Genomic DNA, 26,778 nt, shown 5'->3' on the forward strand with positions numbered 1-26,778 from the left:
TCTGGTTGAGGGGGGGGGTCTGGATTTTGAGGAACTTTTGATTGTATGTCTATTTCAGAATGCTGTCCTCATGCAGGTTGAGACTTTCTACCCTACAGTTCGGACCCAAGAACTTCAATGGGAGTGGAGCGTGTGGCCTCCTAAAGCACCTTTCTCTGGAACAAGCTGCCATTGGGGAGAACTTATTCCCTAATGGGTTCACTTTAGCACATGAATCATATTTGGGAGATTTGAGTTTTGAATTAAGGGAGGGTAAATGACCTTGTTTCTACCAATAATTTTTCTAAGAAAACAGTATTAGAACCTTCAGCGTTGTCTTGAAGAAATAAATGGCAATTGTTTACAGCAGTCAGACCAGCCGATCTAGTTTCACTGTCCGCTAGGATTAAAATCTCCAAGCCCTCTTTAACTCATTCCTTTCTTTCACTTTGTTTTCTCTGATCAGGGCTTAGTTTTGTTGATACCTTTCCTCACCTTTTCAGCTCCTGACCACCCGCTGTTGTCCCCACCCCACACCCCACTCTGGCTGGGGCCATCTTCCTGGGGCGGTTGGGTCCCCTCCCTCACCGCCCTGTGTGATTCCTTCTTTTTCTTGTTGGCGTAGAACCCTGCTGTCTGTCTGTCTGTCTGACCTTTGTTCAGAGGACTCTGTCACTCTGCTCTTTCTCAGAAGCCTGCAGTCAGTTCCTGGTCAGGGCCCACCACCCCACATCACAGAGTCCTCACGACTTTTCTCCCCATGGTCTCCTGCCTCCTGTCCAGCCTTATTTATGTTCAGAAGGAACATGTCACACTTGCCAAGCCTGCGTCCTTGTTCCCACAGAGCGGGGGTGGTTCTTCACCCGTGTTGTCTCGTCATCCCCACACGCTGGGCCAACCTTCTGTATGGCACCTTTCTCCCCTGAGAACACAGCAGCCCTCACCGATTTCTCTCACCCGGAAGATCCCGGGATGCCTGTGGCATGGACCACGTGTTTCAGCCATTCATTTTGTACTGTTTCGTGTCTACCAGCTTTCTAAGCTCCTGTCTTTACCCCGCACGGCACGGAACAGAGAACCAAGCTGAGAGTAGATGCTGACATGTGTGGGTGTGTGTGGTAAATCTCTACACCGGGGCGGGGCCGGGGGGGCCAGGCTCTCGCATATTTGGTATGGGGGTGGATTGCAGGGAGCACAGGGCAAGTTGGGACTTCATTTGTGGTCCCTCGGTCCTGCAATGCTTTTGTAAGGACCAACTCAGAACATCTCAGATCCCTGCTAGAGGTGCAGTTAGAGGGGCCCGTTTGGAAATTTCTGCCTGTGCCTGACATCTTAGTTGACCCTGGAGAGGTCTTGGAGTCAGGGAAGAAGCTGGTTTTAAGCACCGGGTGTGTAGGGGTCCGTAGGTGGTTTTATGGTAGAAGGAAGAGCAGGACGGTCCAGCCAGTGCTCATCTGGATTCCACCGGAGAAGCCGGTGTTCCAGAAGTATCAGTGCTCCTCTGGGGAAGAGAAGATAATGATCTCGTGAGGCTCCTTGAGTTCCAGTCAGATGGGCAGCCTGTTCTTGTGGCTTCTGTAATCAAAGGGATCTTATTCCTTCCTGCGTGGAAAAAGTCCACCCAAAGCTACCTCCAGAGAGAGGCCATCAGTCCTGACCTCCGGTTCGAAACAATTATTTAAATTGTGGTTGACTTCATCTAAGACAGTTTTCTGTTTGGCTGACCTACCACCCCCACGCTCCCCAGGCCCTCACCCATGGGATAAGCCTGTGCGTAGGGGCCCAAGATGGCACCGGCGGGGCCCTGCCTGCTCCTCGAGTGGCTTCCCCGCGGTTTCTCCGACCCTGTGGGATGAGGGGGTCCCTCAGGCCAGTGTCACATGGCAGGTAAGAGCAGGAAGAACAGGCCTGTCTTTTAAGCCTGTTGCAAAGGCTTTCCTTTTTTAGCTTCTCTTTTTTTAACTTTTTTTTTTTTAAAGATTTTATTTATTTATTTTTAGAGAGGGAAGGGAGGGAGGGAGAGAGAGAGAGAGAGAGAGAGAGAGAGAGAGAGAAACATCAATGTGCGGTTGCTGGGGGTTATGGCCTGCAACCCAGGCATGTACCCTGGCTGGGAATCGAACCTGGGACACTTTGGTTCCCAGCCCGAGCTCAATCCACTGAGCTACGCCAGCCAGGGCCTTAACTTTTTATTTTAGAAAAACTTCAACATTCAGAAAAGTAAAGAGAATAGTGTCGCAAAACCCTCGCGCACCGGCACGCAGCTTCAGCGACGACTAACACGTGGCAGTCCCCTTGCCCTGCCTCCACTGTTTGGAAACAAAGGCCGTATCAGTTTTGTCTGTCCCCTGGCCGGGTGGCTCACCTGGTTGGAGCATCACCCTGTGCACCAAAAGGTTGCAGGTTTGATCCTCCATCAGGGCACATACCTAGGTTGTGGGTTCCATCCCCGGCTGAGGCACCTGTGGGAGGCAACTGATTGATGTTTCTCTCTCTCTCTTTCCCTTCCTCTCTCTCTAAAACCAATAAACATATCCTCAGGTGAGGATTTTTTAAAGGTCATATCATTTTCCCCCCATGAATTAAAATTTTTAAATGTGAGTGAACAAGCAGAACTATGCCTGGGCAGCTCTTTTTAGCTTTTGTCATATAGGTCTCTATGCAGAAAAGTCCTTTTTCTTTAAAAAAAAAAAACTCATTTGAATGACTGTAGTCTACATACACTGTTGAATGTCTTTCCTTCGGCAGACAGCACTGTCTGCCACGTGTGAGGGGCGCGAAGCCTGGGCAGCAGTCACTCAGTTCACTCTGATCACTCATTGAACTGTGCGTGATCAGCTTCATGCACGTTTCTGCGTAGACGCTCACAATAAACCAACCAGATGGTCCCTGATATTCCAAGTGCCTAAAATTCACTCTAGTCCCCAAATGTTTGAGAACCTGAGAGGCCACATGCAGTGAAGTTCCTGTCCCTTGAGGAATGTGGTAAGTGCATCATGGGAACGTGCCGAGTGCAGTGGGTGGTCAGTTTCTGGTTTCCTGGACGAGGCGGCCTTGGAACCGACCCTGAAGGGCAGCCTGGATTTAGACTAATGGAGAAGGGCCAGGTAACAGCACAGACACCAACACGAAAGCACGGGGGCAGTTTGGGGAAGAGAGGTGATGATGGGCAGTTAATCATGGAGAAGGGTTGATTGGGCTGCAGTTGTGCAGAGCCTTGAACGTTTACCTCTGTGGTTCCCAAACCATGCTGAGGGGTCCCAGTGCCACCAGGAGCTCAGAGAGATACTGCAACTTGTTTTACATTTTTGAGAAACACAGCAATGCTTCACGAGTGCCCGACACTGTGCTCGAGGTAGCTTACGGTTTCCACATGAGATGAGCTGCTTGTCCTTTCAGTGATGTTTCTTTCTCAAGCTGAGTTTCTGCAGTCACCGTAATAAACTCAGATGCCACGTGAGCATCAGTGTGGAGCAGTAAGGAGGGTGATGGTGTCTTACCTGATCGCGAGATTTGGAATATGTGCATCACCCTACAATTACACTCATCCCATTAGTAATTGTGGTTAAGAATGAAATAGGTGTTGTTCTTTCAACTTACATGTATTACTTTTTTCATGTGGCTTTTAAGTTGCTAGGCCCTGAAGTTGTTTGGAGCTAACTGCTTAATACATGGAACCACTAGGTATTTCTTTAGGCCTCAGGCCCTCTGAAGAAATTGCTGAGACACTGAAGGGTGCTGCCAACCAAGGAAGTTTGGGGACCATTGTAGGATTTATGTGGAGGGAAGACAAGAACAGATTGGCCTTTGTCAGGCCCTAGTAGGCGTGGGTGGGGTGCACGTCTGAAGGGCAGAGAGCCAGGACCGGGAGCCGATTAGGAGACTGTGGTGTAGACCCAGCGAGAAGTGGTGACTGCCTGATTTTGGTGGCAGTAAAGGAGGGCTTAGATTTTGAGGAATGTTAACACGCCTAATCTTACAAAACTCAGAATCTAATTGAATGGAAGAGGACTAAAGTTAAGAAAAGGAGAGAGTCTAGGACAACTCTGGGTTTCTGGGTTGTGTGACTGGGTGGAAGTAGGGTCAGCCAGCTCACTGGGGCACTGGAGAGGAGGAGCGGGTTTGGGGGGGTATGACATCAGGGGCTGAGATACCCCATAAACTGCTGGAAATTGGACTGGGTCTTAGGCCGCACAGGAGAATGTTGTCAGGTGCCATGTGGAGACCTAATGAGAAGGACTTGCAAGTGTTCGTTTGATCTGGTCACTGAACCTGGACAGTGGCAGTTTTGACCTTATTCTGGGGCTGAGGGCCAGAGGGCAGTGAGTGGAGAAAGGCACAGAGAGCAAGAAGGTAAAACCGGGGATCCAGAGCAGTGGTTTCAGGATGGCCCAGATGAGAGTCGCCTCGCATGTGTTAGAAATGCAAGCCTACCTGCAGAAGCAGCTCCCCGGGGAAGGACCCAGAAATCAGCATTGTAGAAACTGTGGGTAACTTGTGCGCTGCTGGTGGAGAGGCAAAGGAGTACAACCACCTTGGGGGACGCTTTGGCAGTTTCCTGCTGAGTCCAATGTAAACAGCCTGGCTTAACCATTCTACTCCTAGGTATTTTCCCAACAGAGATGAAAATAACGGGTCCAAACAAAGACCTGCACACAAATGTTTATAGCAGTTTGATTCACATTTTTCCAGTTAAAAACTAGAAATACCGAGATGTCCATCTACAGATAAATTGTGGTCCATGCAGTGGAGTACTCTTCTGCCATAAAAAAAAAAAGAACAGTCAGTATATGATGCACGTAACAGTATGAATACATTTCAAAAACATGATGCAGAAAGAAAGGAGCCAAACACAAGAGAGACCCTGCTATGTGAATTCCACTTGTGAAATTTTAGATCAAATGCAGTGAATCTGTCAGTGGTTGTATGGGTAGGGTCAGGGATATTGCATCCAAACGGGTGTTCAGGGGTGTGGGAATGATCTACATCTTGATTGTGAGGGTGGTTGTAGGCAAGCGTCCATTTTTCCAGACTCATCGAACTGTACGTGTAAAGTGGATCTGTGAGAGAAAGGAGAGCTTGGGCAACAGAGGGAAGGGAAGCCCAGGGGTTTGCTGTGTCATTAGGCAGAGGGGAAGGAGTTAGCCGGCCAGGAGGACTTGAAGGTCCTTGGAGACAGGGTGCCATTTGCAGGCTTAGACAGACGAGGGTGGAATATCTGTGAATCTGAAGGTGAACCCATCGTCCTTTTTAGAGTCATGAAGGCAAGAGGGTCGAGTCGGGCACAGTTGGAGGGGGGAGGGTAGGGCGTTCCAGAGGGTTCACGCTGCCCCCTGTGCCACAGGAGGCTGAGTCGTGAGTGGAGAGAAGGGGGCTGTGAGGCCAGGAGTGAGGGTCTGAAACACCAGCTGTGAGGCTCAAACAGCCAGGGAGTGGATAAACATCCCTCCTGTGACACGGGGCCCAGCTGGCGGGAGACATGTAGTGGTATCTCCGAGAGTGACTGCGGCGTTTTCTTCAGCAGTGCTCAGAGCCTGGGTGGAGGGGATCGGGTTGCTGGGTAGATTGTGGGTTGAGCATTGACAGGGTCTAGCTGCATTGACAGAGTCTAGCTGCTGGATTATTAGAAGTAATCAACAATGCATATCCATGCAGGGCAGGAATAGAAAGAGGAAGGAAACTAACAAAAATATTGAGCTCCTCCTATGTGCCAGGCACTGTTCTAGATTTTTGGGATATAGCAGACAAGAAAAGATGAATCCCAGCCCTTACAAAGTTTACAGTGGCTAGAGTTAGACATCAAATAAAATAAACTATACTATGCCTCAGAGGCGGTAAGTGTCATGGAGAAAAATTAAGCAGGAAAGAGGTAGGGAATCCTGGCGGGTGGGAGGTGGTCAAGGAAGACCTCTCTGAGATGGTGGCATTTGGCCGAAGACCTAAGCAGAGGAAACAGCAAATGCAAAGGCCCTGAGGCAGGGGCACACTTGACAGTGTTTGGGGAATACAAGGAGGCCAGCACTCCTTCTGCAGATAAAAAATATTTAAAGTTTTACCCTCATGAACTTAGGCCAAGGAAAGATGTGAATATCTATTTTGACTCATTTCTGTCTCAAGTTAAAAGGGAGGATTAGATCAGCACAAAACAGGAGCCCCAGCCAGTGTCCCATGATCTCAGCCAGGCTTCTCTGAGTGTCAAGGCTGTACATTCTCGTCCTGACCCACTGGGGGGGTCAAGTCGGGCCCCGTGGCTGCTCCCAGGGGAGCACCGAGCAGGTTCCTTCCTTCCTGGGTAACCCGGGAAACCGATCACAAATTGCAGCTATTCAGCCATTTTCTACCCTCCTGATATTTTTGCCTTTACCTGATACCGTTACCTTCAGCTGGAATAACACCTGTTTTTATGCTTGTGAAGTAACCCCTTGTTTTTCCTTTCTGAAAGTAAAACAGCTCTTCTCCTTATCAGCCTCCATATAGATAGAGTGGCTCATTTTGTAGCAGTGTTTGTTTATGTTCTTATAGGTAGGCCAGGTTTCTTTTCTCATGGCTGAATCTTGTGTGTATGTTTGAACAAGACCCTTGCCTGATACCAGCTCCCATTATTAAATCAAAAACAACCACCTTTTTGTATTGGGCTCTCATTGTGTGTTTTCAGATGATGCTTTTTGCTTTTATTTTGCTGGCTTTCCCAATGTTTTTGTTGTTGTTGTTGTTTTAAGATTTTATTTTTTAGAGCGGGAAGGGAGGTAGAGAGAGAGAGAAACATCAATGTGCGGTTGCTGGGGGTCATGGCCTGAAACCCAGGCATGTACCCTGACTGGGAATCGAACCTGCGACACTCCAATGTTTTTATCTTTAACCTTTTATATTACAGAAAACTTCAAGCATATGTAGAGAGAACAGTCAAATGACCGCCCCGTGTTATCACTTCCATCTTCAAACAGTTGTCGACAGGCTGCCTTTTTTTTTTTTTTTTTTTTCATTTTATCCGTTTCTCCCTACAATTTTTTTCTCTCATATTTTAAAGCAGATCTCAAATCCAAATGATTTTTTTAAGAAAAAGAGGGCGGCCATTTGCTTGCCTTCCGGGAGAGCTGTCGTAATAGTTGTGCTGTCACGTGGCCTAGAGTTCTGCGGGTGTTTATTCCAGGGACCTTATTTCACCAAGTGCATGGGAGCGCTGAGGTGGCCAGAAGGTGCTCCTGGTGGAGACCTCCTCCTCCTTAGCCTAGAAAAACATGGTTCTCAAACACCAGTGCCCTTGTCCCACCGTGACCCTTTCCTGGCTCCTGCCGATGAACCGTTTTGGTGCAGGGCATTTGGGGACCTGAGGCATTTGGTGCAGGGCATTTGGGGACCTCAGTGCTGGTGGCCAGTGAATAAGCTCTAGAAAACCAGGAAAATCTGCACCTGAAGACGAGTCCTTGAGAGTGCGCAAGCGCTGTACCTCAAAGATAGGTTGACCAACAGGAGCTGAGATCCCATTGGTCGCCTTGTCTTGTTTGGTGACTTGCTAGAATGCGGCAGTGTTGTCTTCGTCTGCAACAGGCTGAAAAGATGCCCTCTTGACCGCTGTGCTTGCTGTGGGGCCTGGCAGTCTCGCTTTTCCTGGCCGCAGGGCTGCAGTGACCAGGCTGCAGCAGCACCTGGACTGTTTGGCGGGGGGTGGGGGTGGGGGGTGAGTGCTGGGTGCCCTGATTTCCTGTCTCTTGCATCAGTCTGTTTGTGAGCCTGTACCAAGAGGCGATTACTGGGAACGACAAACATATGCTTACTGACTGGAAGTTTTCCCCGGTTCCTAGAATGTTTTTGGTTTAATGAATTGTGTGTGTGCTGCCCGCAGACCACCTGTGGTGTGTGCTTCTGTTGTTGTGAACACCGGATGCCTTCATGGAGGGGCTGGACTTGTAAAGCAAAGTCAACAAAAGATAAGGCTTGAAAGAGCTTTCTTTGTCTGACAGTCCCAACTGATTGGGAGAATTAGCTGCCTGTCACCATCAGCAGAGCGACGGAGCCTGGAACTCTGTGTCCAGAATCATATCGCAGTATTTGCTGTCCTCATCCCGGCTTTGAAGTTGTGGATGGACTGGCTGTACAGCCCATGGGGGTTTTAAATTTTGTTATCTCTCTAGGGGATACTTTTTCATTGCTTTTAGAGAGAGAGGAAGGGGGTGGTAGAGAGAGAGAGAAACATCAATGTGAAAGAGATACATTGATTGGCTGCCTTCTCATACACACCCAGACAGGGAATCGAACCCACAACCTTTCGGTCTACAGGACAGTGCACCAGCCAGCTGAGCCACACCATCCAGGGCTACCCATGAGGTTTTTGATCACTAGAAATACCTCATTACTGTGCCATCTCGTGCCTGTGGGTTTTAGCTCTGCCACAGCACTGCGCTGCCAGTGGCCTCTCACCATCCATCCACCCCAAGGGATCAGGTGTGTCCTCTAGATTTGTGCTCAGGAGAATGTGGGGAAGGAAGAATCCTGCCATTTTGACAACTGCAAATATAACATTGACTTTGAGAGAAAACTTTTTTCCCCAATTTAAAAAGTAATGACTACTTTTGCAGAAATTTGGGGAAATAGAGGAAAGTTGGGGGAAGTCACTTACATTCCCAACAGAGATAACTTACAATTAGCATTCTTTGGCTCTGTGTGTAGTTTTCTATGTGCTTTGAAGATTTTCCCCTTAGCTGCACTAATAGTCTATGTACAATGTTATCTTTTCTCCTAAACATAATAGTCTAAAAAATTGTACATGTTTTAAAATTTTCTAAGTCCTTTTAGCAGCCCTAATTTTCTTCCAGGTGGACATTGCATAGTTTAACCATGTTCCTGAGCAGTTAGGTCATTTGTAATGCTACCGTGAGCATCTTTGTACAGAAAACATTTTCTAGGTGTGTGTCATTCTTCTGCTAGACCTTATGGAGTCTGGGGAATGAACTCTTGGAGGCTCTAAGATTGCCCCACTGCTGCCCCCTAAAGGCAGATGTGTCAGGGAGTGTCTCTGTGACCCACTGTCCACTGTGGGTCGTGACTGTTCCTCCTGCCCTGTCCGTCCCCCAGCGTCTGCAGGTTTCCCGACAGCAGTCCCATTTGCTGTCAGTTCTCTCTTGTCTCAGTGACAACCGTAAGAGCTCAGCTCTGCGTCTTTGTGTGCGTGTTTTCTGAGGTGCCTTCACACACGTTATCTTGTGTGGGTCAATTTAAGTTATTGGAACAGCTTGGGAATGGGTCCTGGGAACTCTCTAGGAATCTTGATGTTTTGGAGTCTGTCTGATGATGCCTTTGTTGTTCTTTCACGCAGATCCAGTTCTGCAGGTCCCAACCCACGTGGAAGAGTAAGTTTTCCCGTTTGCTTCAGCACTTCCCTTGAATCCATTTTTTGAATTATTCAGTGTTTATGAGGCTGGTTGCTGGGAGTATGGAGTCATAAGTTTAAGGTAGAATGGGAATGATGGAGACACAGGAAGTCTTGCAGGGGCCGTGACGGAAGTCTGTGTCGGGGGAGGGCAGTCAGTCCTTTGGGGGGGAGTCGGCGGCATTGTGGGGGAGGGAGGCAGTGGTATTAAAAGGATTATTTGAGATGGAACCTAAGTTGAGTTTTTAACTTAAGCTTCCAAAGGAAGGCCTAAGGGTTTAGATCTCTCTCTCTGAGGTGTTAACCCCAGAGAACAAACACGAACCTGACCTGCTTCTGGGGTGTGTGTGCTGGAGTGAACGCTGGGTGGCCCCTGTAAGAGCCTCCAAAGACAGTCCATCCTGAGTAGAGGAAAGACTTGTCCGGGGGTTTCTGAGAGACCAGGTGTAGTCTTGAGCGGGCTAACTTGACCGAAGACCACCTCACACCTGCCTCAGGGGAAGCTCCCGGCTAAGAGACCTTTGTCCGTGTCCTTGGCGGGTTCTTTCTGATGGCAAGCTTTCAAAGTCTGCTTTTATTGCCTGCAGTTTAAAAATAAATGTTTGTTGAACGCTAAAGGTAGATTAGTTTACTTGTTTATGCACCATGCCATGCTAGTGAGTACTAATTGTTGGAGTTCTGTACACAACTGACTTGGAAACTGAGAAGCAGACTTGCTGGGTTCCCGTCACCCATCTCGTCCTCGTCCAGAGTGCATCGACCCGATGGTGTGCTCTTCCTCGATGCTGTGCGGTTTTTCTTGGGCAGGTTTTTTCTACTCAAGTACAGCGCACACCCCCATAGGGATGTTGTGTTTGCGCTAGGGTGAAAAAAGCAGTGGGTGGAATCGGCTCATATACACCGCCCCTCCCCCCTCCCCCCAGTCCCGGCTGCGACAGTTTGTTCTGCACCCCGGGCTGTGCCTTCTCGCTGATACTCACTGCTTCACTTCCAGGCCCGCCTTCCTCCCAGACCCCAACGACGGCAGCCTCTACACCCTCGGGGGCAAGAACAATGAAGGCCTGACGGTGAGTGTTCCCCAGAGGTCCCGGACCAGCGACCCTCACATTCTGCACACTGAGATCACTCGAGAACTTAAAAGACACTTTGGGGGGATTCTGATTCAGGCGGTCTGGAGTGGGGCCTGGGGATCGGTATCCTTTCACGGCATCCGAGCTGAGCTTTTAAATGGCAGCCAGAGCTCAGAAACACTGGTCGAGACCAGCAGGTTCCAGTGGCCCAGCCAGCACCCCAGACAGGCATAATACTCCCCTCAGCGGCAGGGTCGCTCACGCCGATGATTCTCAAGCTGGTGCTGGTGGTGGCGGCGGGGAGGTATAGTTTGAAAAGCTACCCGTCCCCCTGTAGACACCCCATGTAGGGGCATGATATAATCTCACTCCATTGGAGAACCTGGATGGTTCCCGCCTTGGCTCCACATTGTAATAACCTGGAGAGCTCTAAAGAAATACCGGGTCTAGGCACCAGTTTCAAAAGTCTCCATTTAGTCAATGTAGGCGTCAGGATTTTTAAAAACTCCCCAGATGAGAGAATGTGGAAACAGGCCCCACACACGAGCACCTGATTTGTGGCAAAGGTGACCCTACAGTGCAGTGGGGAACGCTGGCCTTGTCAGTAAGCGCTCCGGGCCTGCAGGGAGATCCGGGAGGGAGGAAGTCTGGACTCCCGCCTCCCACCAGACCCACGGAGCCCCGTCCCAGAGGGGCCACACGTCTGAACGCGAGATGTGAAGCACGGCTTTGAGAAAAAAGTAGCAGAACGTCTTCGTGACCTTCGGGTAGGTTAAGATTTCATAATTAGGATACAAAAAACCCAAACCAAAACAAAAACACCCCACGCTGACCATAAGGGACAAAATCAATATATTGAGTCGTATTCAAATTGGGAAGTTTTTGTCTCCAGGAGACACGGGAGGCAGGCCGCGATGTGCTCCCAACACCGTGTCCCGCAAAGCCCTCACAGGCCGGGCATAAAGGGTGGGGCACTGGCAGCTTCATAGTCGCTCGTATGGAAAACAACGCAGTTATTAGTAAATAAGAATACAAGAATAAACTGTGTTCTGCCTGCTCGCAACCATAAACCTACTTTGGCCCCACCCTATATAAACAACTCTTATGGATTATTTTTAAAAGACAGACAACCCAGTAGGAAAATGGAAAGAGTGGATATCCACGTGGTCAATAAACATGAAAAGGAGCTCGGCTTCATCTGTCACTAGGGACAGGTAAATAAGAACCAGTGTCCTACTCCTACCCACTCGCTAGAGTGACTAGTGAGAAAAACGGTGAGGGAAAACAGGTGTGAGGAGGAGCCCCGGCGCAGGCAGAACTCCGCACCCTGCGGTGGAAGTGCGGGTGGGTGCCACCAGTTTGGCAAAGTCTGTGGCAGCCCGATGACCCCGCTGCAAGGCATGCTCACCAAAAGACAGGCACCCGCGTGTCCTGCGGCGCTATTTATAATAACCACGAAGTGAAAACTACCCAAACAAGTGGCATCAATGGTCGACAGGATAAATGAATTACAGAACTGTGTACAGCTTAATTGTCTACACCAGTGAGAATAGTCTGCGACACAGATGAATGTTGCCAAAATGAGTTGGACAAAAATGACAAGCAAGTCTACACAGTGAATGACTCATTTCTACAAAAGCTCAAAGACAGGAAAAACTAGTTGATGATGTTTTGAAGTTGGGATACTGGGTGTCACCATTGGAAGAGAGGGCAAGAAGGGGCTCTCGGAGCGCTGGCAAGGTCCTGTTTCGTCACCTGGGTGCTGGTTACATGGGTGCACTCACGTTGCAAAATATAACCGAGCTGTACACTTCCATGAGCTTTCTGTGTGTGAGTTCTGCTTCTGTGGAAGGTTTAAACAGCCTCTGATGTGCAGCCAAGGTTGAGGACCACTGGTCTAGACTGTTACTGGCTTGGGAGCTCTAATTTGGGTGCTTTAAAGTTATCTGATGAATACCTGTGACTGAAACGGGGGAGAAGGGCAAGTCTTGTGTAGAGGTGTGTGCGTTTCACCCTCAACATTTCTCCCCACGCCACCAGAACCTCCATTTCTGAAGCACTCTGTTAGCCAGGTACTGGGCTGTTGGTGTTGCCCCGTGTTAGAGGGGCGGGCACTGCACCTGCGGAGGTGAAGGAACACGCCCAAGGCCACAGCTTCGAGCATTGCACTTGGGGCTTGAAAAGCTCTGTAACTTCCCAAGGATGCTCTGACCAGCACCCCATGTGCCTTCCAGCGCTGCGGTTTGGCAGCTCCAGGCACAGCGTGTTTCCAGCCCGAGCCCTGAACCCAGAGGCTCCGCAGATGCCACCAGGACTCCAGGCTGGAAGCCTAGGGGTGACTTTCTGATTCTCAGAAACGTCTGGCAGAGGCCCAGTCATTACGCCTTCTCTGAGGCATTTTTTGCTTTTCTAAGGCTCAGCTTAAGTGTCGGGGTGATGGGAAAATCCAAATGATTAATTATTTCAAGTTCTGTTGATTGAAGCAAGGGAGAAATCTTCTCTTTTGTGGAGAAAAAAGCAGTGGAGTAGCCACAGGTATCTATAGAACAGTTTCAAAAACACAGAATGTTCCAAAAATAATGTCTACCGAAACAAACCTCCACCAACAGGACTCGTCAGATGTCAGCTGTGGGCTCAGAAGAATCGGTTTTATGAAATGCACTCGAAACATGTGGACCCTTTTGAGTTTCTTTCCCTGGCATCTACCATAACTTCCTTTTTATACCAAAGGTTCGATTTTTTTGTTTTTCAGTAGAGAATTATTTACTGAAGAAAACATCAAGACCACTTCTCCACCTCAGACTCCTAGGTTGCCCACCTAAGGATGACTTCTCCTTTGTCTCGAAGCTTCAGCTGGGCTCCTCCACTGCTCCTGTCAGGGCTAACATCAGGTCTCGCTCTCACCCGGAAAAGCAAGGATATTCCGCTCAGTCTAGCTGGCTCTGGGTCGGTTTTCCAAGACTGGAGAATTCTTCCCCACCCCATTATAATTTCAGAGATTGTGTAACTGTCCATATTTGTGTAAGTCTTTTCAGCAAAGGTTTGTGTCATCTGCAGAAGTGCTCTGGAAAAGACACCTGGAGGGGCCCGTGGAGTAGAAACGAGCTAGTGTTTGCTGTGCCGGGGCCCTGGGGGCCGAGGGCCTGTCCCAAATGGGCCTGGAAGCCTGGGGCACCCCTTCTGCTTGGTTTCCAGTTAGGAAAACTCCCGTCTCCCATCAACAGTGCTTCCCTCTTTTTTGCAGAATTGGGTAACAGAAACGGATTGTGCCGTAAAGTTGTAGAAATTGCATAAGACTTGGTTAACTTATTTTACCTTTTTTTTTTTTTTTTTTTTTTTAAAGAAACTTCCCTTTACCATCCCGGAGTTGGTTCAGGCATCCCCATGCCGAAGTTCGGATGGGATTCTCTACATGGGTAAGAGCTCCTGTTTTCCGCCCTGTAACTGGGAGCTCTTTGGAAACGAGCCCCAGAGTCTGGGGAAGTGGCGTCTCTGAGACAGAGGTGTGCAGTTCCTCCCCACCGGCCCTTCTGGGAAAGATCTTTCTTGCCTCGGTTGGGCTTTTTCACTCCAGGATCAACTGAACAGTTAAGAAAGGGTTCCCCCGCCCCCACCTTGGGACCAGACTTGACACCATTAGTATGGTTACTCATTTAACAAGCTTTCAGCTGCTGTGTTGACCTACCCCTGCGATTTAAAGATTGCAACATACCCAGGAGAAATTGGATGAAATTTTAAGTGAACACAATAGTCTGAGCCAAGAAAGGGAAGCCAGGCTCTTGCCTATTAATTATCGGGCTTTCTTAGTATTTCCTGCTATCAGAATATTGGGTAAAACCTGCACTTAACATCTTGCCGAGATAAGCTGCCTTCATACCTGCAGGGGTCACATCTTTCAAAGCATCAGATCACCTGCTTTCCTTTTACTGTGTTGCTGCCAAAATGTCAATAAAAATGCATTTGTAACACAAAGGAGAGCTGTATTTATGTTGAAATCGTAGTAGTAATAATATCCTGTGTTTATATACCAGTTTCTGGAGGAACTGAAAGTGCTTACTGCCTGTTCATGCCTCGGGAGCTGTGTGTGTATTTCTGGGCCTCAAGTGCAGGCCAACCTTAAGTTTTTGTAGGGACCCTGGGCTCTGACTTCCTTCCACACCTTCAGAATGACTTCCCTCCCCACCCCCCCCACCCCCCGCCCCCCGCAGCCTCGGGAATCGGAGGAAGCGCTCAGCCCGGGCTTGCTCGCTTCTTCCCCAGGCCCCTCTGAGCACCTTCTGACCATCCGAGTCACTGTTTTCTATACGGCCTTCCAGCTTTTCCCAGTGAGTCACTACTTGTGGTGCACGTAGGGCATTGTGGGTCCATCATCTTTGTGTGGTGCCCTCTTAAGTGAGTTCATGGCGCATATTCGAGCGTGGCAGTTGCCCAATCCATCCATTAAAGTGGTAGGTGGGTTATGGAGACTGTAATGGTCCTTGAAGTAACCAGAGAGGCGCCATGCCAGACGGACAGGGGTCGTGGTCACAGCCATTTGGTGCTGTTTTCACGTATGTTCAGATTTGTTGCTGTTAAGATTTGTTGCGGAGAAGAGAAAGTTGCAATCTGTGGACAAGTATCACACACGTGGGCTTGGCACGTGTTCTACGTCCATCAGAGCTAAGTGTGGCTTCGGCACGTTCGAGTGCCCTGTGCCCTTCCTGGCATCTCAGTACTCCGCTTCTAAGAATCTGCTGACATAGGAAACCTGGCCGATAAGTTAGGAAGATCCGAGTGACCAGAGGCCACGCCTCATGAAGCGGAAATGGCACATATCACGGTGAACGTGTGGGCCTGCAGGTGGGAGGCCCCTGCTACGGACTCCCCACTCCCATGATGCTCTGGTGTACATGCTGTAGATGCGCAGCTCTGAGTTTTCCCAAGTGTTGTTCAGTTGTGCCATCCGCCTGTTCATACCTCTCATCAGCCGACCACGGTGAGAGGTATAGCCTGTGGCCTGGGGAATAACTTACTGGCTGGGGAGGGGTTGGGGGGGCTGAGAAAACTTTGGCCTCCTGAGCACCAGGTTGCAACCAACTCCACTGCCCAGTCACAGGCACCAGCTAATTAGAGTTATAAACAATAACTGTAGATCCTCTTTGCAAATGAGCTCATTAGTAGGGATGTTGAGATATATGCATGAGTGTTACCAGAGAGATGACCCCCTGGGGACATTTCTGTCTTTATGTAGATTTTAGTCTATGGGACAAGAATTGCCCTTTACCGGCCAGACTTGTAATATTTAAGGCCACTAATCAAAGCAATGCATTCTAGGAGTTATTAGGTTTGGGGAAATTTCCATACATGATTAGGTTATTAAGTTATTATTAGACCTGGTGGCCCAGGAAACCTTTATTACCTCCACATTACCATTTCCCTTGTCACCCTCGGAGCAGGGCGATGCGATGCCTGCGACATCGTGAGAGTTTCAGGCCGGACCCTCAGCACAGAGGACCCCTCGGGCTGCTGGTTTGGCAGTGATACTGTTTCCATACAGGACGGGGGTAAACACACTGTGTCCTGGTGTCGTTTCAGGTAAAAAGCAGGACATCTGGTACGTCATCGACCTGCTGACCGGAGAGAAGCAGCAGACTTTGTCGTCGGCCTTCGCGGATAGCCTCTGCCCTTCGACCTCTCTTCTGTATCTTGGGCGAACAGGTAGGAAGGAACCTTTTGTCGTGTACAAACCTGCCTGTTTCCAGAAAGGACGAGAAGTAGCCTCCCCCCGGATGTCTGTCTCTGGGCTTCAGTCTCGAGATGGTGGCCAGAGCTGGTTTCTCCAACACAGATTTTACCCCATGGTCCCCTTCCTAAGACCCGCCGTGGCTCCCCACTGCCTGGGGTTGCAGCCCGCACTACACGCGGCCCAAGAAGCCCCAGGAACTTGGCGGCTGCCTCTCCTGCCTCCTCCCTCGCTGCATCTCCCTCACATCGACATTCCCCAGTCTGGATGACCCGCCTGCAGCTCTACACGCAGTGCCATTTTAGAAACCTGGGATAAGGGTCCCTCCCTACCAGGCATGCAGGTTTTTGCCTGTCTGGCCAGTGTCCTCTCTTCACATCGTTGCTCGAAAGTCACCCCCCCCCCCCCTTGAAGCCTGTTCCCACCTCAGCTCCGTCCCTGCCCAGGGCAGCAGCCGTTCCCCCGCCCTCCCCCGGGACACATGCCGTGTGGGCCCATCACAGTGGCCGTCCCACTGCCTGTCACCAGCCCTTAGAGGCGTCAGCAGCACCCTTCCCACCACACCGTATTCTGTCACCTTTCTTTTCAGCCCTGTCTCCTTGTTTTTTTTTATCTTCTATTTTTAGATTTTTTTTCTTGTTCAGTTACAGTTGTCCCCATTTTCCCCCTGCCCTGCCAATTCCTCCCTCATCTTCTTAGTACTTGTCACTGTGTGTTTCGAAATTGTGTGTGCTGATTTCCTGCCTCCCCTGCTGCACCAGCGGCTTCCTGAGGGCAGCGCTTGGTTTTGCTCACCTGCCGTGTCTAGGGCCACTTTTTACACTGAGAATCTTTTTCAGCTGGAATCTCAGTCCTGAATCCTCTCTATTTAGCCTGAAAACGGAGTTATTTCTTCTTTGGCTTATCCATTCTGCATTTGATCATGTGCAGTTAAGAGAAACCATTCGGACTTCTCACTTTCTGCCTGGAAATCTCTTTAGCCAGATCCACTAGTTCATCAATACTTCCTTTGTATTTCCTAAGTCATCGCCAGCAGTCGTCTTACCAGTTGTGTCCCTGCTGCGTAACCTGGGGCACCCCTTTCCAGCTTCTGGTAGTGGTTTCTTGCTGCTCTTTCAGTCTCCACGTCAACCTTTCAGTCGCCGTCTGCTACCTGGTTGCAGTCGGTAGCACAGGTTTTAGGTGTTTGTCATGGCACCTGCCCACTTTTAGGCACCAGTTTCTAATACCATCTCTCTGTTGCTGTGTAGTAAACGACCCCCATGACAGCACTCATGGTTCTGCGAGTCATGAGTTCAAGGGCACAACAAGGGTTCACTCATGTGTCTGGGACCTCAGTTTTCCACGTGGCCTTTTCTCTTTCCACGTGGATGGACTGGACATTTCTCACAGGCAATTTAGGGAGGATTTGTCTGTTGTAATTCAGATGTGGTCAGCATCTCAGTAGGTGCCGTGTCCCCCCGCCCTGGGTAACGGGCTGTGTGTGTTCTCCAGAGTACACCATCACCATGTACGACACCAAGAGCCGAGAGCTCCGGTGGAACGCCACCTACTTCGACTACGCAGCCTCGCTGCCCGAGGACGACGTGGACTACAGTGAGTGCACTCGGGGGCCCCAAGGGGCTGGGTGGCACTTGGGATCTGTGAGGGGACGGTTGGTTGCTCCAGAAGAAAGGCTGGATTGTCTTTTGCGACACCCTTGGGCCCCAGGTTCTGGGCTTTCCATGGGCTTATAGTAAACCCTTCGACAGGCAGTGTTGCAGGTAGGGTCCCAGTGCCCAAGTCCGATGGCGGTCAGTCTCGCCTGGGAGGAGGGAGGACGCACTCCGCCGAGTCCCTCTGTGTCGCAGGAGGAGCCTGCTGGGACCCCAGGGGAAGCCGAATTAAACATCCATTTGTGACATTAACAACTCCGCCTAAATGTGGCTCGTCCTCTATTTATTTCTCTAGTAAACATTCCCCCGACTCACATGGAAGCCAAAAACCAATTTTTCCGACTTAACACTGGTATCTGGAAGTCGGACAGAAATCCCCCCTGTGGTCGGATGCGTCAGCTCCGACTTTGAGCTCCATCGATGGGTTTGACGTCATTGCCGTCAAATGCATCTCCGTGGGCTCCCTTCTCCTCACTGTCTTCTCTCACTCGGCGAATGGAATGTAAAGAGCATCACCAAGTAAATCGCCTTTCAGAGAGTGATCCTGTCTTACGTTTGTCACCCAGGCAGCTGTCAGTGTGCCGATGTTGTGAGCCTGAGCAGGGTCACTGGGAACGGGGGAGGTCTGAGAACGCTCCAGAAGTCTCGTCGCCTCTAGCGGGGTGACTGCAACTTGCCAGGAAGCTGGAGGATGTGGTTGCAAGACGGGGTGAGATGCGACATGGCTTTGTCTGATCTGTGCAGAGATGTCCCACTTCGTGTCCAATGGCGACGGGCTGGTGGTGACTGTGGACAGCGAGTCTGGTGACGTCCTGTGGATCCAGAACTATGCGTCCCCCGTGGTGGCCTTTTACGTCTGGCAGCGGGAGGGCCTGCGCAAGGTGGTGCACGTCAACGTGGCGGTGGAGACCCTGCGCTACCTGACCTTCATGTCCGGGGAGGTGGGGCGCATCACCAAGTGGAAGTACCCCTTCCCCAAGGAGACGGAGGCCAAGAGCAAGCTGACGTGAGTCAGGGAGCTCGGGGTGGAAGAGGGCTGCTGGACCCTGACCTTCCGGTCCTACTGCAGCGTGGCACACCATACACGGGGGGCCAGGGCTCAGCAAACGTCCCTGAAGTCGAGAGGAATGTAAAGAGGCAAGACTGGCTCATTCAGAAACCCAAGAATGTATGAACCAGGGACTCCCTTAGATGCTTCAGAATTTTTGAATATTAAACAAATTAAAGCGATGGGTGGGGATAGGAAAGAGATAGCCAGTATTCACGGTACAGTTTGGATGTGTCTCAGGTGGGAATGAATATAAGAGATGTATTTATTTTTCAACTTTGTGTATTTTCTAAATTTTCACTGTAAGTTATATTCATTTTTAAAAATCAGGAAACCGGTGTTACGACATGTGTATCTAAGACTCAGTGGGCTTGCGTTCTCCATTCCCACCTGTTCCTAGGTCATGCAATCTTGCTGAGCCTCAGTTTCCCACTGTAGAGCGCTGTTGGAGAAGATCAAATAGGATAACATGCATGGATGCGTTCTCTAAATTACACACCAGCATTCAAATGCACAGTGTGTGTGGAGAGAGGTTTCCAGAATTGAGTAGATGACCAGCCTCCAACTGGCTGCTGACAGCAGTAACCAGAGGGTCTGACACCACAGACGAGGCCAAACCACACACCCCCCCCTTCATGGCCCAGGCAGGACCAGGTCACGCTGCCGTGGACTGGAAGTCTCACCCAGTTTGGAATTTTTTGTACAGCCCTAGGCTTTAGGCATTCAGATGAGAGCAGCTGGCTGTTTCTCGGGGGTTCTGTAGACTCTCTAGACTTCTTATGAATCACAAGGCAGGATGCTGGTGATTCAGGTGTCAGCTCGGTTGTCAGCGCGTGCCGGTCTGGGCCATCCTAGAGGCTTTGCAGTGATTGCAAGCATTTGGTCGCTCGCACATGGTCATTGCACGTGGGCCTTTCTGCAGCCCGTGGTGGGGATGGCCAAGTGCAGCCCTGCTGTGTGCAAATGAGGAAACCAAGGCTGTGCATGACAGCTGGGGCCTGCAGCCCAGTTCTCCCGGCTGCAAGGCAGAACTCTTCCCTTCACACCCCAGAGTGCTTAGGAGCTTATCGGGGTGTTCTTCTGGCTGGTATTTGGGGCTGTGATTCTTCTCTCTCAAAAGCCTAGAATTTAAAGGGCTGTGAGACGCATGCATCTGTTTTTCTCCTAGGCCCACCCTATATGTTGGGAAATACTCGACTAGCCTCTACGCCTCCCCCTCAATGGTCCACGAGGGTGTTGCTGTTGTGGTAAGTCCTCTGCCGGGGGTGGGGAGGCTCACAGATGCCGCCTCCTAACTGCTCCTGTTCCGTTTTCCAAAAGAATAACTTTGACTTATAGATAAACATTTTGTTGGGTAAGAATGCAAGACATAGATCTTAGATCCTCAAAAACACTTCCTACATGTACATACCTCCTTCTACTTTCGTGGAATGCTGCATGAAAAGATCAGCCCTGGCCACACCCATTTGCTTTTGCGTTCAGGTGTAAACCGCACAGGCTGGTGTTCCCAGTCCTCCTGCATCCAGCCCCGCCGTGCCCTTCCACCACACCGCTAGCGTCCAACCAAGTGCCTCTTCTCGCTCATTTCAGAACTTCCTTGTTCATCTCCCTTAGCCTTCCTTCAGGCTGCGCCTCGTACTTCCAGCCCTCTCCCTCCTTCCTCTTCCTGACTTAGATCCTTTTCATCCTTTTGTGGCCTCTCCAGGCCTCCTTGGCTCTTGCCAGCATGCCTCTAATGCACCATCTCCGGGCGTCTGAAGCCTTATGATCTTGGCTCCTCATTTGGTCCTTAACAGCATTTGAGCTGTTTAGTTGGCATCTCTTGTTTTCCCAGGGAGTCGAGTTGGTCAGCTGCTCCTGTGAATAGGGCAGCGCCTACGTCAGTTGAGGTCAGCAGTGTCCGAGCGAGCAGCGGGCTCATGGCTGGAGCTCACCGCCCCCTGGTCAGGTGCACTGACTGTGGATTAGTAGATGCCCTGGCATTCCCCTTCCCTTCCCCTGCTTCTCACGGTAGCCACTTGGAATTACACACACACACACTCTCTCTCTCTCTCTCTCACACACACACACACACACTCACACACTCACACACTTCCTTAATCTGGGTATTCTTCCAGACAAAAGGATTTGAGAAGTGGTCCATGTTAAAGACCTCAGCGCAGCATTGTCACGTCTTGAGTGAGGCACCTCTCCTGCCTAGTCTTGCAGCCTTTGTGTCTTGCAGCCTTTGTGTCTTGCTCTGACTGTCCTGGGCCAGCCCCACCTAGAAGTAGGACAGTCCCTTGGGTGCTGAGGACAGTCGCAGGGATGTTCTTCTGCTCACCTGCAAGGGCTGCCCGAAGGCCTCACTGCAGCTCTGTCTCCACAGCCCCGAGGCAGCACTCTTCCTTTGCTGGAAGGTCCCCAGACGGACGGTGTCACCATTGGGGACAAAGGGGAGTGTGTGATCACACCCAGCACGGACCTGAAGTTTAACCCTGGGCTCAAAGGAAAGAACAAGCTCAACTACTTGAGGAACTACTGGCTTCTGATTGGTGAGTGGGTTTCCTCTTTGCGCCTGGTCACGTGCTGCCTCCTGGTGGGCAAAGCTGGCCTTGCCAGTGACGGTTAACTGCGCTGTGCTCAGTTCACGTCCTAGTTGGTCTTTCAGACCTTGAACGTTTTTACCCCCAAGGGAAATAAATACACAGGGGAGCTGTGTTGCCAGGTCAGTTCTGGAAAATCAACTAATGTTCCAAAACTCAAGTACTAAGTACAGTCGTGTGTTGCTTAACGATGGGGACACAGGCCAAGAAGTGCATCAGTAGCGATTTTGTCATTTTGCAAACCCCCCAGGGCGCACTCACACACGCCCAGATGCTGCGGCCTCTCACACGCCCAGGCCCTGTGGTGCAGCCCGTTGCTCCCAGGCCGCAAGCCTGCGCAGCACATCACTGCCCAAAACACTCGAGGTTAAATCCAGCACGAGAGAACATGAAGCAACAAGAGACACAGTAAACATGAGATGCTACCGGCATAGCAGGGCACCCGCTCTACGGCAAACGTCTTTGTTGTGAGTACAAAGAGAGCACTCTAAGATGATAATAAAAAGCACCGTGTGGTAAACACACAAACCGGTAACATGGATGTCTATTATCAGGTATTACGTATGGAACGCAATCGTACGTGCTACACGCTTATACGGCCGGCAGTGCAGTGGGTTTGTTGACCCGGCGCCACCGCAGACTCTGCGTCATGTGTTGCGCCAGAACATGATGATGGTGTCGCTGGGTGATAGAGATTCTTCAGCTCTGTCACACTCCAGTAGGACCATCGATGACCAAAATGCTGTTCCGCGGCACACGACTGTGATGTAGACTCTGTGCAGTTATCTGACACAGCGCCTGTAGGTTGTGTCCCGGGCATTGGCACTGAGCCCTTCAGGATGCATTTCCTTGTTTTTCTGCGTTACCGTGTGTGGTGATGTCCCTTGTTACTTCCATTTATAGTTAAGGAGACTGGAGTGGTTTCTGTGGAAGAATTCACTTGGAGTTGGTGTCGGTGTGGGAGCGGGGAGGAGGAGGAGGAGGAGGAGGAGGAGAGTGTTGAAGACCAGTAGGGGTGGAGGGTGGTGAAGAGTGAGGCAGAGGTTGGACCAGGGTCAGGGAGCCACAGCAGAAATCCTGTGTGTGTGTGTGTGTGTGTGTGTGTGTGTGTGGCGGGGTGGGGGTTGTGTGGGGCCTTTTCCTTCTCTTCTGCTTTTGCTACTGTCTCTAATGTCCCTGGGGTTGGAATGGGAGCCCTGTCAGCCAGCAAGATAAGAAAGTGAGATGACACCCGAAGGCAGTGAGTGCGACCAGTGAAGGTGAAGGTGAGAGGGATGCGTCTCTGGCAAGTGTCCCAACTACTTACAGCAGGACAGCGTTTTCCTGAGTCTGTTTTGCTCTCCCTGTTCCCCCACCCCAACTCTGCTGCCTCCCAGCCCCAGAGGTGCTGAGAGGTGGGAATGCATCCCCAGGGGGCGGGGTGGGCAGGAGGGAAGTGGGGGTCCCAGAGTGCACAGGGGCTAGTAAGTTTTCTCCTCGTCATTTTACCTCTTGCTGTGCTCCACGGACTGGTCCCTGGGCAGGGAGAGGGCAGAGCTGGGCGCGGGGAAGGTGGTGTGCAGCAGCTCAGCGCAGGCGGGGCCTTGGGGTTAGGATCTGCCCGGCGCCGGGACTGGGCGTGGCAGAGAGGGAGGGAGGGTGTACTGGAGCCCTGATCATTCCTGGGGTAGCTGGCCAGGGCTTGTTCTCCTGTGTTCGCCCTGAGTCCTTACAGCCATTTTCTTCTAGTTATTTTTTTTATCAAATAATGGACAAAGAAGATGACAAAATAATTCCACTTTTTTTTTTTTTTTGAACAGAAGTAGTTTGGAAAACATGTGAATGGGCCCGTAGTAAGGAAAAAAATGACAGGGCTACTTAGTGTTATGTACCAGTTAAGGGGGACGGAGACTGCCTACTAAGGTCAAGAAGTGAAATAAATTATTGGCCGCTAAGGAAAGGTGTGTGTAAAACTACAGGACGACAAGAAATGGAAAAAAAAATTGTCCTGGCTTAGTTGCAAAGTGATATCCTTTTAAAATGGAAAAGAAATTGCCCAACTAAGAAAACTGAGAAACTCAACAAAGTATAGAGTAATTAGGAAAGCATCACGTAGTTCTGAAGGCTGTTTTGAGGAACTCCAAAGCCTAGCCATTTCTTTTTTAAGATTTTATGTGTTTACTTTTAGAGAGGGGGAAAGGGAGGGAGAATAAGAAGGAGAGAAACGTCAATGTGTGAGAGAGACATCAATCGGTTGCGTCTCACACGCCCCCTGCTGGGGACCTAGCCCACAACCCAGGCATGTGTCCTGAGTAGGAATCGAACCAGACATCTTTTGGTTCACAGACAGGTGCTCAGTCCACGGAGCCACACCAGCCAGGGCCGAAGCCTAGCCATTTTCAGTAAGGCCACGAAACTATTTCCTAGTCTTTGTGTAGACTGGGGCCACAGGTCAAAGGCTATGCTCTCTCATGTTGAACTGTGTATGTTCTTTGATGTGTTTTTATAGAAGAAATTAAGGATATCCTCACATCACATTGACCTTGAAAATAAAATTAGTCACTCAGCTTGAGGGACATGGTCTGTCGGTTGCCCCAGGGCAGCGGCCTTAACCTGGGGTGCTCTGTTTCACCTGGGAGCTTTGTCAGTTAGGCACTAGAGGTCCCTGGGGATCTCAGTTCCATAGGTCCAGGGCAGGACCTGTGCTTTTGCTCTTGAATCTGGACATAATTGATGACGATAGGTAAATCACTAAACCCAGGGACTGTTGGCATAAAACTATTTCAGGATCTTATGATTACGTCTGTAGCATAGTTGCTTCAGAATGTGAAGCCTGATGTTACTAAAGGCCCAGCTATGGGCCTTCATGAGAAGAACTGTTTATGAGAAGAACTACCAGGGGAAGAGGAATTTGGGCTGATCACTTCCATGGCAGTCTGTCGGTGGGTGCCCGACCAGAGGGGCACTGGGGGTGGAGGCAGGCAGGACACGGCAGCCCACGGTGACCTGTGGAAGGCACAACTTGATTTCTGTTGGAGTGGAGGTCTTCTGTTAGCATCAGAGGTACCCGGAGACGCTCACGCTCAGGTCCCTGGGCCCCACCAGCGAGTCTGAGTCAGAGGTCCGAAGCTCCCCAGCCAAGCATGTCTCGGAGTTCTTTGGTCAATGAGAACAAACTGGTGGTGGTTCAGAACAGAATTAGGCTTCCCTTAGAGACCAGTGCTGTGTTGTCATGGAGAACTGACCTAAGATAGGGAACTAAAGAGGGTTTTTCCAGATCAAGAAATGTACATAGCTTGGGCTAGCTCGTTTGTTTGTATCTTGGCAGTCTGTGCTAACCCTTCGATGGCTTTGGGAGGACAGCAGGAAGACCACAGTGAGATCTGACCTCAGGGGGAGGACAAACAGGAATGCGTGTCAGGGTGCCCACAGCCCAGTGACAGAAGTGGACTGGCTCTTTTGGGTGGCGTGTGGAGTCATTTAACTTTTGAGCTAAACAGATTATCAAGCCATGTCAAATCCCAGTTTCTTATTTTATTCAACCATAAAGTAAGCAAATGAAAAAAGGGAATCTCTTTTGGTCATTTGCACACAGCAGGTGCTCAATAAATATGTAGCGAATGCTAGGCAGTCATGAAATAGTGCGTGGAGAACCATGAATGAACGCTGAGAGAACTGTGACCCCCGCCCTTCTGGTAAAGGAGTCCTGTCTCACCACACGAGTCACTCACCGCTTCCGGGATGGAAGCTCACATTTAGATGGCGGGGAGCGAGCTCCCCCTGAGCAGCTTAAAACCCAGATGGGAAGCTGACACTCTTCACGGAGTGACACTACAAGGGTAAGGGATGAGGGGAGGACTCGAACTCGTAACGAAGCTGCATAGCGCGCCAGCAGCGGACATCCCGAGCTGGGAATTCCGCACACAGGGACAAATCCCCAGCATCCCGATTCCTCCCCCGACAAGACTTCTCGCTCCTCACTAGGAGGTTCAGGGTGCTGTGTACGTGCCATTAAGTAACAAAATCTCTGCCTTGATGAGAATTTTCTGGCCACTGCCTCTCACGTCCTCTCCCCTTACAGAGAGGTGTTTGCACTGGGGATCCTCGGTGGGGAGCGGCCGCCGCCTGCGCCTGGCGTTGAGTGCGGCCACCCCCGGGGACGCCGTCCTCCTGAACGGTCTTGTTTCCTCTCCTAGGGCACCACGAAACCCCGCTGTCTGCGTCCACCAAGATGCTGGAGAGATTCCCTAACAACCTGCCCAAACACCGGGGAAACGTCATTCCTGCGGACTCAGAGAAAAAGAGCTTTGAGGAAGTGAGTGGGGAGGAGAACCGTTTCCGGCTCATCGTGTTGTGTGTTGGGGGGAAGGCCTTGGCCTTGCCTTAGAGCTTGCAGTCTACTCAAGCGGGAAGAGGAAGGCAGGGGAGTCCCTGGTGAACCCCAGATTGTTAAGGACTGGTGCAGGGAAGGAGATGGCAATTAGCAAAACCATAGGAAAGGCAGTAGACCGAATGGTGGGAGGGAGGCAGAGGGCGCTGGAGGGGGGCGAACAGCAGAGGTCATGGCCTGGAGGTGGGGCTAGCCCTGGCGTGTCCAGGTGTGGGGCTGCGGAGACAGACCTGACCGGATCTGAGGCTACCAGGCGGGGACCAGCGGCAAACAGAGTCACTCGGCTACACAAGAACCGTGTTACCGAACCTGAACAACCCTGGCAGCCGAGCGGAGACAAAGAGAGGAAGTAGGAGACCCGAAGTTCTGTGGCCGCTCGGGCTGGTGGAGGCGGGGCCTGGCAGGACCCAGGGCACCCGCGGAACGCAGCGCGGGCAGCACGGGGCCCAGGCGGAAGCTGCCGTGAGGCCGTGACCTGCGCTGCCCTCCTGCAGCCCTGGGAGAGAGCGTGTGCTAGTCAGGGTCCCCCGACACCCGTGGTAGGATGGTTTGAGGGGGGTGGGGGTAAGAGAGGGACTGCTCACACAGGGGTTCTCTTGCTAGTTTGGCCCGAAGCAGGAGGGGAGGGAGTGGAAAGGGTGCCCACACCAGGAGCCGAGAACTTCAGCTGAGGGTGTTCAGCAGCCCCACAGAACTTGGCCTCCTCCTCCCTCCATCTCATCTGCAACGTCTTAGTCAGAAACCAGGGGGCAGCTGGTTACACGCCAGAGGGAGACCATTGCTCTGCACACACGGGGCAGCTTTCTGGGGCGCAGAGCAGGTGGAGAAGGCCGGAGAGCGTGTCTGCAGACAGGGTTGGAGCAGGTCAGCGGGGTCGGGGTCCAAGGCCATTCGGGCCGGGCAGCTCCTGCAGCCCCATCATGGGGGCCCGGTGACTGGGAAGGGGCCTGGGCTACGGGCAGGGCCAGAGGAAGATGAGAGTG

At 51.0% G+C, this 26,778-nt stretch overlaps 1 protein-coding gene across 2 annotated transcripts in view; it reads left to right on the forward strand.

The window, feature by feature from the left end:
* Window positions 1-26,778, forward strand: part of ERN1 (endoplasmic reticulum to nucleus signaling 1) — a 77,772-nt gene that overhangs the window by 33,928 nt on the left and 17,066 nt on the right. For both annotated transcript variants that reach the window (XM_036033495.1, XM_036033496.1), the window contains exons 3-11: window positions 9,293-9,326; window positions 10,341-10,413; window positions 13,760-13,832; window positions 15,991-16,113; window positions 17,633-17,734; window positions 18,538-18,799; window positions 20,010-20,088; window positions 21,210-21,375; window positions 25,602-25,720. In XM_036033495.1, coding sequence (XP_035889388.1) covers window positions 9,293-9,326; window positions 10,341-10,413; window positions 13,760-13,832; window positions 15,991-16,113; window positions 17,633-17,734; window positions 18,538-18,799; window positions 20,010-20,088; window positions 21,210-21,375; window positions 25,602-25,720 — 1,031 coding nt within the window. The remainder of the gene's footprint in view (window positions 1-9,292; window positions 9,327-10,340; window positions 10,414-13,759; window positions 13,833-15,990; window positions 16,114-17,632; window positions 17,735-18,537; window positions 18,800-20,009; window positions 20,089-21,209; window positions 21,376-25,601; window positions 25,721-26,778) is intronic.

This window comes from Phyllostomus discolor, chromosome 8 (assembly GCF_004126475.2).
Source record: "Phyllostomus discolor isolate MPI-MPIP mPhyDis1 chromosome 8, mPhyDis1.pri.v3, whole genome shotgun sequence".
In the NCBI taxonomy this organism is placed as follows: domain Eukaryota; kingdom Metazoa; phylum Chordata; class Mammalia; order Chiroptera; family Phyllostomidae; genus Phyllostomus; species Phyllostomus discolor.